The 11,380-nt window shown below is 58.9% G+C and overlaps 1 protein-coding gene across 1 annotated transcript; it reads left to right on the top strand.

Annotated features, from left to right (window-relative positions):
* Positions 1-2,922: 2,922 nt before the first annotated feature.
* On the top strand, positions 2,923-11,222 carry KLC3 (kinesin light chain 3). Its single transcript, XM_054999648.1, has 13 exons — positions 2,923-2,998; positions 4,449-4,776; positions 5,126-5,353; positions 5,667-5,745; positions 6,848-7,049; positions 8,126-8,213; positions 8,420-8,521; positions 9,215-9,388; positions 9,488-9,587; positions 9,753-9,796; positions 9,980-10,113; positions 10,220-10,286; positions 10,682-11,222. The coding sequence occupies exons 2-13, from the start codon at positions 4,489-4,491 to the stop codon at positions 10,757-10,759; spliced, it is 1,584 nt and encodes a 527-aa protein (XP_054855623.1). The 5' UTR covers positions 2,923-2,998; positions 4,449-4,488; the 3' UTR covers positions 10,760-11,222.
* The last annotated feature ends 158 nt before the right edge of the window (positions 11,223-11,380 follow it).

Below are 11,380 nucleotides of genomic sequence, written 5' to 3'. Positions count from 1 at the left end.
CCCATCCGATAAATCCGCCACCTCTAGTCGTATTAATCTGTTCTTAGGGTTTCCTGTCCAACCTGTAATCCAAACCAAGCCAGCTGCTTGATAGTATAACGTGATGTTTGGGACCGCCAGCCCTCCTCCACTTCTTTCATCTTGCAGTACCTTGAATCTTACTCTGGGTTTTTTGCCGTTCCAAATAAATCGATTGATTTGTCTCTGCCAGTCGTTCAGTGTCTTCTTATCTTTTATGCTCATTGGTAACATTTGAAACAAAAAGTTAATTTTCGGTAAGATATTCATCTTGATTGCGGAAATTCTTCCAATCCAGGACAACTTTAACTTGGACCATCTTTCTAAATGTTTTTGGGATTCGCCTCCACAGTACCTCATACTTGTCTTTAAATAATGTTTCCTTTTGTCCTGTTAGATTTATGCCCAAATATTTCACTGCATTTACTGCTGTTTCACATCCTGATGCTTCCCGAATTCTTTCTTCTTCTTGCCTTGTTAAAAACTTGGGAATTATTTTTGTTTTCTTCCTATTAACTTTAAATCCTGAATATTTTCCAAAATTCACAAGCTGATCCATAACATATTGTATTGTCTCCTGTGGGTTCAAAATTGTCAGGACCACATCGTCTGCATAGCATTTCAATTTAAATTCTTCATCATTCACTTTCAAACCTTTGATTTTGCTTAACTTTGAAGAGAGAATTTCCATTGCCAGGATAAATAGTTGTGAAGACAGCAGATATCCTTGTCTTCTGTTAAAATCTTTGCCTTTTGCTTTGCATAAATTCCCTTTATCCAGTTTTCAGATTTTAAGCCACAGATTAGATTTTGTATTACTTTATGAAAAAAGGTCCAGGAAAGATTATCAAATGCTTTTTCAGCATCTAGGAAGATGAATGCTGACTTATGCCCTTTTTTCCCACTAACTCTACTGCATCGATTACAAACCATTCTCTTTCATGTATCTCTTTGGCACAAAACTCGTCTGATCAGGATGTATTATGTTCGCTATGCATCTTTTAAGCCTTTCTGCCAAAATGGAGGTGAATAATTTATAGTCCACATTCAACAACGAAATAGGTCCATAGGATTGGGGCAACGCTGGATCATTTCCCTCTTTATAAATCAGCGGTATGCGCGCCTCCTGCCACGTTTCAGGTAAAGTCTTATTTTCACTTATTTTATTCATTACTTTTTGAAGCGGCGGCATCAATTCTTCTTCAAAACATGTATAATTCATGGCAGTTAGTCCGTCTGGGCCTGGTGCTTTACCTTTTTTCATTTTTTTTATAGCTTGTGAGATCTCTTGCACTGTAATGTTAGGATTCAACATCTCCTTATCTTCTAGCTTGGACTTTGGGATTGATGTACCTTTGATATAATCAAAAAGAGTCCAGTAGCACCTTTAAGACTAACCAACTTTATTGTAGCATAAGCTTTCGAGAATCACAGCTCTCTTCGGCAGATGATTTTGCTACTACAGACTAACAGGGCTAACTCCTCTGCATCTTTGATATAGTCTTCCATTCCTTGTTCTGTAGAGATTTCTTTCTTGTATAATTTAGAAAAAAGGAAGTAAATCCCAGCAAAGAGTTTCGTAGGTGGACGACCTTCCCCTCCACGGAAGAGCAGCTTCCCCGCCTCTCTCCTGGCACCTGGGCCCCAAATGCTCCCTGAAAGCTGCTCCTGGGGACCCGAGGAATAGCTGGGGCGGGGGGGGGGGAGTCACAGACAAGCGCCTGCCCCCACACGAGCAGAAGTCTGGCCCGGCTCCAGCCCCCAGTCCCGCGCGCGCCCCCCTTTCCCTGCCGCGCCACCGGCGGCTTTTCCTTCTAAAAGGCGATCGTTGCGGTAGCGCTGGAGGCCCCCCCCCGCCGCCCCGCTTCCCCCTCGCTGCTCCGCGGCCAGTGCGGAGGGCTGCCCTCCTCGGCCGGCTTCTGCTTCGGCCCCGCCGCCCCCCGCCCCCCCGGGAGCCGAGCGCCTGCAACGGCGAAGCGCCCGACGGCCCCGGCTCTGCGCGGCGCGGCTCTGGGCAGGGAGGGGGGCCGCCGGCGGGGTGTGAGGGCGGGCCCGAGCCCGGCTGCAGTGTGCGGGAGCGAGACCCGCGCGAGGGCCCCCGCGTCCGCGGCACTCTCCGGGATCTGGCCCCGGGCTCCCTCGGGCAGCCTCCGCCCTCGCCCTCGCCCTCGCCCTCGCCCGCCTGCCAGCCGCCGCTGCGGGCAGGGAGCGTCGCCCAGCTTGGCTCCGGCTCGGCTTTTGTTCTTCCCTCGCCTCGTGAAGTCGCAAGATCCTTTCGGGGCGGGGAGGGAGGCGCCCCAAGCGGGCCGAGAGCAGAAAGTCCTGCTCGGTGAGAAATGTTTGCTGCCATTCCGTAGCTGCCATTTCCCGCCCGCCTCCACTGTTGCGCGCCAGGCCCGGCCCGGCCCGGCCCCTTGTTCTCCGGGCCCTTCAAGCAGGCGAGCCCAGCCGGAGGGGCCCGGGCGGCCCCTTCCCCAAAAGCCAGCCCGGGCGCGGGCATAACAGTGGATTCCGAAGCAGGGTTACTCCGGAGTTGGTTGCAACGGGCTTACTCCGGAGTAGCTCTGCTTCGGGGTTCCCGCGAGCGGCAGGCTTGGGGCGCGTTGAAGGTGTTGGTCAGGCTTGGGCTCAGGGCTTCAGCACGGGCGGGTCCCCCTACACGCTTTCCTGCGAGAAACCCCATTGGAGGCAGTGGGGCTGATTGCTCGGGCAGGCTGCCAGCTGGAGATGCCCCGAGGCCGCTTCTGCCCGCGCCCTTGGCCCGGACTTCGGCCCGGTCCGGTCCTGGGGACGGAAAGCCTGAAGGCTCCCCGCCGAGCCCAGCCAGCCCGGGCACCGGGCCGAGCCGGGGGGCGGGCCGGGCAGGTGAGCCGCCCCGATGGGCGGGAGGAGCCGCGCCGGCGGGGCGGGGCCGGGCCGGGCCGGGGGCAGCAGCCGGAGGCGGCGAGGCAGCGGCCGGCCAGCGAGCGGCGGCGGGCAGGTGCGGCGGGCAGGGGGCGGCGGCGGCGGCGGCGGCGGGGGCGCCTTCCCGAGGCCGGGACAGTCGCCGGAGCCCCCCCGGCGGCGGGTGGGGGCGGGTGGGTGGGGGCCCCCGGGGCCTGCGGGCGCCCCTTCGCGGGGCAGGCGGGGAGGGCGAGAGGCCGCGTCCCGCTCTTCGGCCCTTCCCGGCCGCGGGGCGTCTCGGGGCAGGGCAAAGAGGCGGCGCCCAGCCCGCAGCTCTTGGGCGGCGCCGGGGCCCCTCGGGGCGCAGCTGCTGGCGGGGGCGATCCGCCCCGGGGAGGCGACGCCTGCCGCTCGGCCCGGGGGGAAGAGCGCCCCGCTGCGCCTGCCGGGGCCGTGGGGGCGCAGGGGCTCCCGCCGGCTGCGCCCGGGAGGGGCGGCGTGGGGGCGCCTGCCCAGGCGGCTCTCCTGGCGCTGGCTGGGGGTCCGCCGGGCCGGGGGCTTCGGCCAGCGCAGGGCAGGCCCCAGGGCGGCGGGCGGCGGCGGGCTCCGGTCTGCGACTTGCTGGCCGTTCTGACAAGTTTCCAGTCCTCCTGGTCGCAGAGGAAACGTTGGGGGACCGGGGCGGTGCTTCGGGCAGAGGACTTGCGGCCGCCTTCTCAGCGCATGGGGCGGCTCGAGGCGGGGGGCGCCCCTGGCATGTTGCGGAGGCTGCACGGGAGCCCGCCCAGGACAGAGATGCCGCGTGCACCTGCGCGGGGGGGGGCGGTGTTGGTGAGGCGCAGAGAGACAGCCTGCCCCCCCCCGGCCGGGCCTCCTGCCCCGTGTACCTCGCAGCCCTGCCGCGCACATTGGGTAGCGCATGCCAGGAGGGCTCAGCCTGCAAAGGAAACGGGTTGCTGCTTGCCGGGGTGGATGCGTCAGGCTGGTGGGACTGGTTTTGGAGAGAGGAGGGAAGGATGACAAGCGGCTCCCGGCACACAGCCCTCCCAAACAGCGAGGGAGTCAGCTCGGCCCGGCCTCCCCCCTTCCACCCCTCGGTGCCCCAGATTGTCTCTCACCTAGTTGGTGGCGTTGCTGTTGGGTTTGTTTGGGGGAGGCAATTCTCCTGTGTGTCCCTCCACTCCAGGCTTGCAATAAAATGACACCCAGAGGCCTAAAATATTACAGATGTTTATTTCCCAAAAAGATCTGTATCAGGTTTATTCTTTAAAATAGCGTGAAGTGGCTAGGGGGAGGGGGGAAGACGCCCCTCTCCAACGCCTTCCTGGGTTCGGATCTCAAGACGATTTTGATACTAGATTCGTAAATCCGGCAGAAAGAGAGAGCCCAGCTGAGCCCAGCTTTAGAGCCCAGAGAAGGGAGCACACCAGTGGTGTCTCTGGGAACATGCAGGGTGCTTGACCCTCCCTCCCACCTGGATTTGGGGAAGGGCTTCCTCCTAAGAGGGTCCGATTCCCCCCTCCGGCACCTTCTCTTTCCCCCTTCAGAAGCCATTCCCAGCACCACCCAGGCTGAGTTTTCCGTGCCATGTCCATCATGGTGGAAGCTGGAGACAGCCCCTCAGAGCGGATGACGTCCGAGGGCATCATCATCAACACGCGGCAGGTGATGAAGGGCTTGGAGGCCTTGCGGAGCGAGAACAAGAGCATCCACCGGCGGCTGCAGGAGGCCTTGCGGAAGGAGCAGCAGCTCTGGAGTGCGAGGGAGGACGTGGCAGCCTCCGTGGACCTGCAGGCTCTGGAACTTCTGGAGGAGAAGCACAGCCTCGTGTGCAAGAGCCTGGAGGGGATCGAGCTGGGCATTGCAGAAGCCCAGGTACTGGCCCAGCCCAGCCCAGCCCTTGGCTGGAATGTTGATGGCAGCTGTCCCAGAGCCATTGGCTGACCTGCTGTGACATCACAGCATTCTGGCTGCCTAGGGTGACCACGTGGTCAGCATCGCCTTGTCAGGGGCCACAAGGGAAGGACTGGCTTCGAGGAAAAATTCTCCCACAGAGATGGAAGCAGTCAGGTCTTTTCAGAAGGTGGTGGGTATGTGGAGGGCTGGAGGGCAGAGCAACCGGACAAACACAAGGGAAACGCCGGGAGAAGCCAGGGAGGCAGGTTCCCCGCCCCCCCGCCCCCCCTGGACACCACCCAGTTTCCTCCTCCTCCCCTGCCCGCAGATGATGATTGCGCTGTCCTCGCACATCGGGGCGCTGGAGGCTGAGAAGCAGAAGCTGCGGGCCCAGGTGAAGCGCCTCTGCCAGGAGAACCTCTGGCTGCGGGAGGAGCTGGCCGCCACCCAGCTGCGGCTGCAGCACAGCGAGGAGACGGTGGCCCAGCTGGAGGAGGAGAAGCAGCACCTGGCCTTCCTGAGCCAGCTGCAGCAGTACCAGCCCCAAGAGGAGCAGGTGCGAGGCGGGCGGGGGCCCCGTGGCCACTTCCACGTGCAGCTCAGAAGTGCCTGCTGTCTTCTGACACGTCTCAGGGCTAGGTCTGGGGACTGAGCTCTGATGTCAGCATGCAGAATTTTGAGGGAGGGGGAGGTGTGCTTGTTTTTGGGGGAAGTAAAAAGTTTTGCAAGATGAGGAATTTGACACAGCCACACAATTATGCATTCTGCATTCATAAGGTCTAGAAACTTGATTTTTTTAAAAAAAGAAAGAAAATTGCAGTGAAGGCAGCCCAAGGTTTCCGCTCCGCTGTTCCTCTATCTCCCTGCAGGCAGAGAAAGACGATCTGGATGACAGAAAGGACAGCCTGTCGTCCCTTTTCCCCAGCGAAGACGACGACCAGAGGCAGGGTGCGTTGGTGCGCTGTGGTGCCCCCTCAGGGTGGGGATGCTCTCTGGAGAGGAGGCAACTGGACTCATAGCCTGGTTGTAAGTGCTGAACGGAGCTGAGGCCCAGGCAGAGGTTGCAGTGAAGCGAAGTCGACCTGGGATAAAGGCAGGCCTCTGTTGAGTCCACCTTACCACGTTGTCTACCCTGAGTGGCCGTGGCTCTCCAGCGTATCCCTGCTGCAAACCCAGTTTCTTTTTAGCAGAGAAAGAGAAGGGCACCTCGCAGAGACTGGGCTTCACCAGGGCATAAAACTTTGGGGGAGAAGAGCCTAGCTGGGGTGTCGGTTGCAGGCAGTAGGCCACGTAGGGTGTGGTCCTCAGCACCCATACCTTTCAGGAGTCAGCCGGGGCCTGTGGCTTAGCAAGAGAACCGCTGCAAGAGCGCAGAAAGCCTGTGGCTCTATCTCTGGCAGCTCCGTGCCCAGGGGGCCCTGCAGGCTCTTACTGGGGAAAGCGCCTCCACCGCCTGAGACCTGGGCGAGCTGCTGCCAGCCGGAGCAGAGCAAGCTGGGCAAAGAGGGTCTGAGTCTGGCCAGAGTGGGAGATCAGCTAAGTAAAGGAAGACAGAGCCAAAGCAGCTGCCCCAGAGCTCACGCGAGAAACAAGAAAGAAACAGGCGTCGCCTGGACTGGGGCAGCAGGGCTCTAATGCCCGCCTGCGCCCTAAGCCTGAAGCGAGAGGCACCGGCTTTGTGCCGCCACCTGAGCCAGGCCTCCAGAAATGCGACTGAATCTTTCTAAGCCTTCCGACCCTGGGGTCAGAGAGAGAATGTCTGGGAGGAGCTGACTAAGTTAGCTGCGAGTAATCCAATCCCCCTCCCGATATGCTTTCTGGGAGTCCGAGGGACAGTTTGCAGCTTTGTGCCACCTGTCCCGTGGTGACTATGAATGCCACGGGCTGATGGCCACAGGAGCAGCGGCCCCACCACCACCGCCGGGGGCTCCCTGCCCTTAAGCCTCTGAAGGCCTGGAAGCCGCCTGGAGGCAAAGAGGAGAGTTCCCCTTGTGCAGCCCAGAGGTGGCAGAGCTCCATTCACACCAGACTTTGGGTCTCTCTTTCCCAGGTGCAGCTGCTCAGCAAGGCGGTTACGAGATCCCTGCACGCCTCCGGACCCTGCACAACTTGGTCATCCAGTATGCCTCTCAGGGGCGCTACGAAGTGGCCGTGCCCCTTTGCAAGCAGGCGCTGGAAGACCTGGAGAAGAGCTCCGGCCACAGCCACCCCGACGTCGCCACCATGCTGAACATCTTGGCCCTGGTGTACAGGTGAGCTGCCTTGTGCCAGGAGGGACCTGGCTGGGCCTTTCACCCCTCAGTTTGCACAGCCTGAAGACGCTGCTTCCCTAGGAGTGTGGGAAGCAAGCACAGAGCCGAGTGGTGGTGACAAAGCGGGTGGGATGTGCTGGCCAGCGGCCGGAACTAGCCAGAACTAGCTAGAATTCTGGGAAACCCAAGTTTGAGTAGATAAGCAAAAACAAAATTTCACCACCACTGGTTAGGCTGTGACTTAGCACTCTGCTAGTTTGACTCTCACTGCGCCAGCATGAGCTCAGCAGGTGGCCTCGGGTCAGCCCCTCCTCTCAGCCCAGCTCCCCAGCAGGACTGAGGGGGAGGGCAATAAACACTGACTTTGTTCACCGCTCTGATTGGGGTGCTAATCTGTCTAGAAGAGCAGTATGTAAGCACACGGTTATTATTACTGTCTTGACTTCAACAGGTGACACCTGTGCTATTCACGGGAGAGGTCCTTTCCCCCCTCCCCATAATCAGCAACCTGGAATGCAAGAGAAAACCAGGAAGCGGCGGGGGGGGGATCCTTAGCCGAGGCCTCCTTTCCTGCCGCCGCCCCTCTTTGCAGTGAGGGTATCCCTCCGTTCCACCCAGGCCCCAACGACCAGCAGCCCTGCTGTTCATCTCGCCTTCAGCAGAGCTGTGGGGTGGCAGAGAGAGCCCGGCCCACAACCTGTCTGGTAGCAAGTGTGGCGAACGTCCTTTCTCTGCCAGAGAGCCAGCAGAGCCGCTGAGTTAGATCGATCAAATGATCTGACCCTGCTGCTTCCGTACCGTCCAACTATTTAGAAAAGCTACGAAGTGCCACTCGAGAGTCAGGCAAAATGCAGTGCTCTGCTTCCAGGCACCCAGGAGCAGGAAGAGTCCCAGTGAGCCAGAAATCCACGTTTTATTCTGCTTCAAGAGGCTGCAGCATGCTTGGGGGGGGGGTTGTTCTCCACCCCCCTCCTGCCCCAGGGCAAAAGATCCAGCGCTGTCCTCATGGGCTTTCCTCCACAGAAGCAGCCGAGGCCTGGTTGCTTTCTGACCGGCTCTTTCTGTTTGCGCTGCAGGGACCAAAACAAGTACAAAGAGGCGACGGAGCTGCTGAACGATGCCCTCGACATTCGAGAGCAGACCCTGGGAGGGGAGCACCCAGCGGTGAGCGCCGGAGAGAGCAGTGGGCAAGGGGTGCCCTCCGGGTGAGGCTCTCATAAAAGAAGGGTCTCCTCAGAACAATCAGCTAAGCTGAAGCCCTTGAATGCGCCCAGGACGAGGGCCGTATTTTTATTAACTGGAATTGCTTCATTGGAAGGAGGGCGAGGTGAGGTTTGCCTAAGCTGTCGTCCCCAATTCCTCCCTGTCAGGTGGCTGCCACCCTCAACAACCTTTCCGTGCTCTATGGCAAGCGTGGGAAGTACACGGAGGCAGAGCCGTTGTGCAAACGGGCCCTGGAGATCCGGGAGAAGGTAAAGGCCCCGCTCAGCCTTGGGAAGGAGGCGTGCTCTGGAACCCAAATGCTTTGCTTTTTATAAACAAAACCCAAGATTCGAAGGATGCTGATTTTTGCCCAAGGAAGTGGGGAGCGCTCAAAGCTCCATTTGAAAACGGTCTTCCAAGGCTAGTTTGAGTTTGAACCACAGCCCTAATTGCAGAAGGGTCCCGGCTTTGTTAAGTTAAAAGTGGGGAAGGTGCACTGTACTTGCACTTCGACAGTACAACCAAGATTATTCTAAATTATCAAGGGTTGTGCCAAGACTTGACCGGCTAGGAGAGGCAAACCTTGTGGCCTGTGTACAAGCCCCGTTGTTTGTCTGGGCCAAGCAGCTTTCATTTGGCGTGGGAGATTGGAGGGGAGAGGAGCAGAGGAGAGGGCACATCCTGCCCCTCCTGTGCATCAGCCTGATTTGCACGTTGCCCCCCTTCCCTTCCCCCCTATGTACTATTAACAGGGGTGGATGCAAAGGATGAGGACCGCCATCTTGGAGACCCCGCAAGTTGTACATTTTGTGTGTATTAATGATTACCTGATTTTACTGTGATTTTATATTATTTATATCTGATGTAACCCACCCTGAGCCTGTCCGTGGAGAGGGAGGGCTAAAAAATTGAATAAAACATCATAATAATAACGAATGGTGTCCCTTTTCTTCATGGATCAGGTGCTGGGCATGGATCACCCGGATGTGGCCAAGCAGCTAAACAACCTGGCCCTTTTATGCCAGAACCAGGGCAAATTCGAGGAGGTGGAGCAGTACTACCAGCGGGCCCTGCGCATCTACCAGACCCGGCTGGGCCCCGATGACCCCAATGTGGCCAAAACCAAGAACAACCTGGTAAGGCAGGGAGGGATGGGGGAGACGGTGCCACCTGCTCCCACTCTGGTGTGACTTCTGCCTGGAGGGGCCCTGCCTGCCTTCCTTTTGCCTTGCTAGGCTTCCTGCTACCTGAAGCAAGCCAAATACCAGCAAGCCGAGGAGCTGTACAAGGAGATCCTGTCCACACACGACCAGGAATTGGCTGCCAGGCGGGGCGGTAAGGGCCTTGCCCCCGTGGAGGTCCTGCTGGCCTCTCCCAGCCCAGCTCCCCCTCCAATGAGGGCTACAGCAGCCTTGTTGCAGAGGGCGTCCCCCCCCAAAGAGGTGCCTTATCCCTCTGAGCTGCTTCTGACTTCTTTTCTCTCCCCCTCCAAATGGCCAGATGAGAGCGGAACTCGAGCAGGAAGAGATGAGCAACCGGGCCAAGTAAGGGGCTGGGCGGGAGCCACTTGCCAGTCTTATTTCTTGCTCTAGACACACATCGGGATTTCTTCCGAGGCAAGGCGGGGCGATACGTTACCTGCGCACGCCTGCCTGGCTGTGGGGGAGGGCAGTTTGGGCCTGCTTTGCTGGGGGGCTCCCCGTGACTCCCCCCCTCCCTCCCTCCAGGATGCTCCGGGCCACCTCAGGCGCAGCAGTTCCTTCTCCCGCTTCCGGGAGTCGATCAAACGTGGCAGCGAGAAGCTGGTCTCCAAACTCAAAGGGGAAGGGGTCCGACGTGGCCCTGCGCCCCCACCCTCAGGGTAAGTAGCTGGCAACCCAAGCCTTCAGAGGCCCTCCCCAAGGGGCAGAGTCCCCCTGCTGCCGCAAGTCTCATGTGTGTGTGTGGGGGGGGGGTCTGTTTGGCAGGATGAAGAGGGCCTCCTCCCTCAACGTCCTGCACGTGGGCGAGAGACCGGCCGCTGTGCCCCCCACGGTGAGTCTGGAGCAGCGGAAGGGCTGTCTGGAGGTGGGGTGGGGACTCCACCCAGGGCCTCCTCCCACTTTCCCCCAGGGGGCTGGGCCACAGGGCGGTGCCAGCAAAGACCTGACGGGACTCCGAGAGGGTTGCTAGAGGTGAAACGGTTGAAGTTGATGGGCGTGGCGCTTTGCTCCGCTCCAGGGTTAAAGGCAGGAGGGCAAAATAAGGCCCCAGGCCCAAGGAAGAGAGTCCCCAGAAGGGGCAGGTTGAGGAGCCGGTAAGAAGGGAGGGTGGGAGTCGAGGCAGCACCCCAGGGCGGGGGTCCACGCAGGCAGTTGTACAGCATGAAGCACGAGAAACTTAGGAGCTGAGGCCCAGTTGAAGCTGCCTGCCTCTTCTTCTCCTTGCAGCGGCCTGGCCAGCCCTTGCCCAGCTCACGCAGCCTGAGCTCCAGCACCCAGAACCTGCTGCAGAATAGCGCCCCCTAGAATGGGGCTGAAGGAGCCCTGCCTTTGCCTTGCTGCCAGCGGTTGGACCAGACACTGAGCGCCTCTTGCCCCCTTTCCTCGCTCCGGCTTCCGGCCCAGCTCCAGAGGCCCTGCTGCCTGAAGCTGGGCTTGGCTGTTGGTTTCCCTCGTCAGCTGGAGTTGATTGCTCCTTCGCCTCTGGCTCCGGCTGCAAGAAGAGAGGCCTGCTCTGCCCTGAGGCAGGCCAGGAGAGAGGCCTCTACTTCTACCGATGGCTGCTTTTTCTCAGGAATAGGAGGGAGCCCTCTACTGCCCTCCGGGGTGCGCCTTAAACTCTTTGCATGTAATCAGCTAGCCTGCACTCTTCTCCCTGACACCCCCCCCCCCAATTTTGGCTGCTGTTACTGTCCAAAGTCAATATTTATTCTATTTATGCAACTGAGACTATGTCGCCCCATCCCAAATAAAAAGAGCTGGAATTAGATGCTGCACGCTCTTCTTTCTCTCAAGGCCACGCGTGGCCGCTCTTGCTGGGGACTGAGCAGGGGCAAAATTCTGCTGGGGCCACCACCCCTGCCTACCAGGACTTTCAGATAAGTAGAAAACTGCTCCCAAATATAGTTATTTTCTGTCCTCAGACCC

This window comes from Eublepharis macularius, chromosome 15 (assembly GCF_028583425.1).
Source record: "Eublepharis macularius isolate TG4126 chromosome 15, MPM_Emac_v1.0, whole genome shotgun sequence".
Taxonomy (NCBI): domain Eukaryota; kingdom Metazoa; phylum Chordata; class Lepidosauria; order Squamata; family Eublepharidae; genus Eublepharis; species Eublepharis macularius.
Note: the sequence above shows the minus strand (reverse complement) of the source record. Positions and strands in the feature narration are given on the sequence as shown.

What these genes read in the sequence shown, in the direction of transcription:
- KLC3 (XM_054999648.1), top strand. Translation starts at nt 4,489, where the DNA reads ATGTCCATCATGGTGGAAGCTGGAGACAGCCCCTCAGAGCGGATGACG. An exon ending in CCCTGGAGATCCGGGAGAAG is followed by an intron (nt 8,522 to 9,214) that starts GTAAAGGCCCCG and finishes TTCATGGATCAG; the next exon opens with GTGCTGGGCATGGATCACCC. An exon ending in GAGATGAGCAACCGGGCCAA is followed by an intron (nt 9,797 to 9,979) that starts GTAAGGGGCTGG and finishes CCCTCCCTCCAG; the next exon opens with GATGCTCCGGGCCACCTCAG.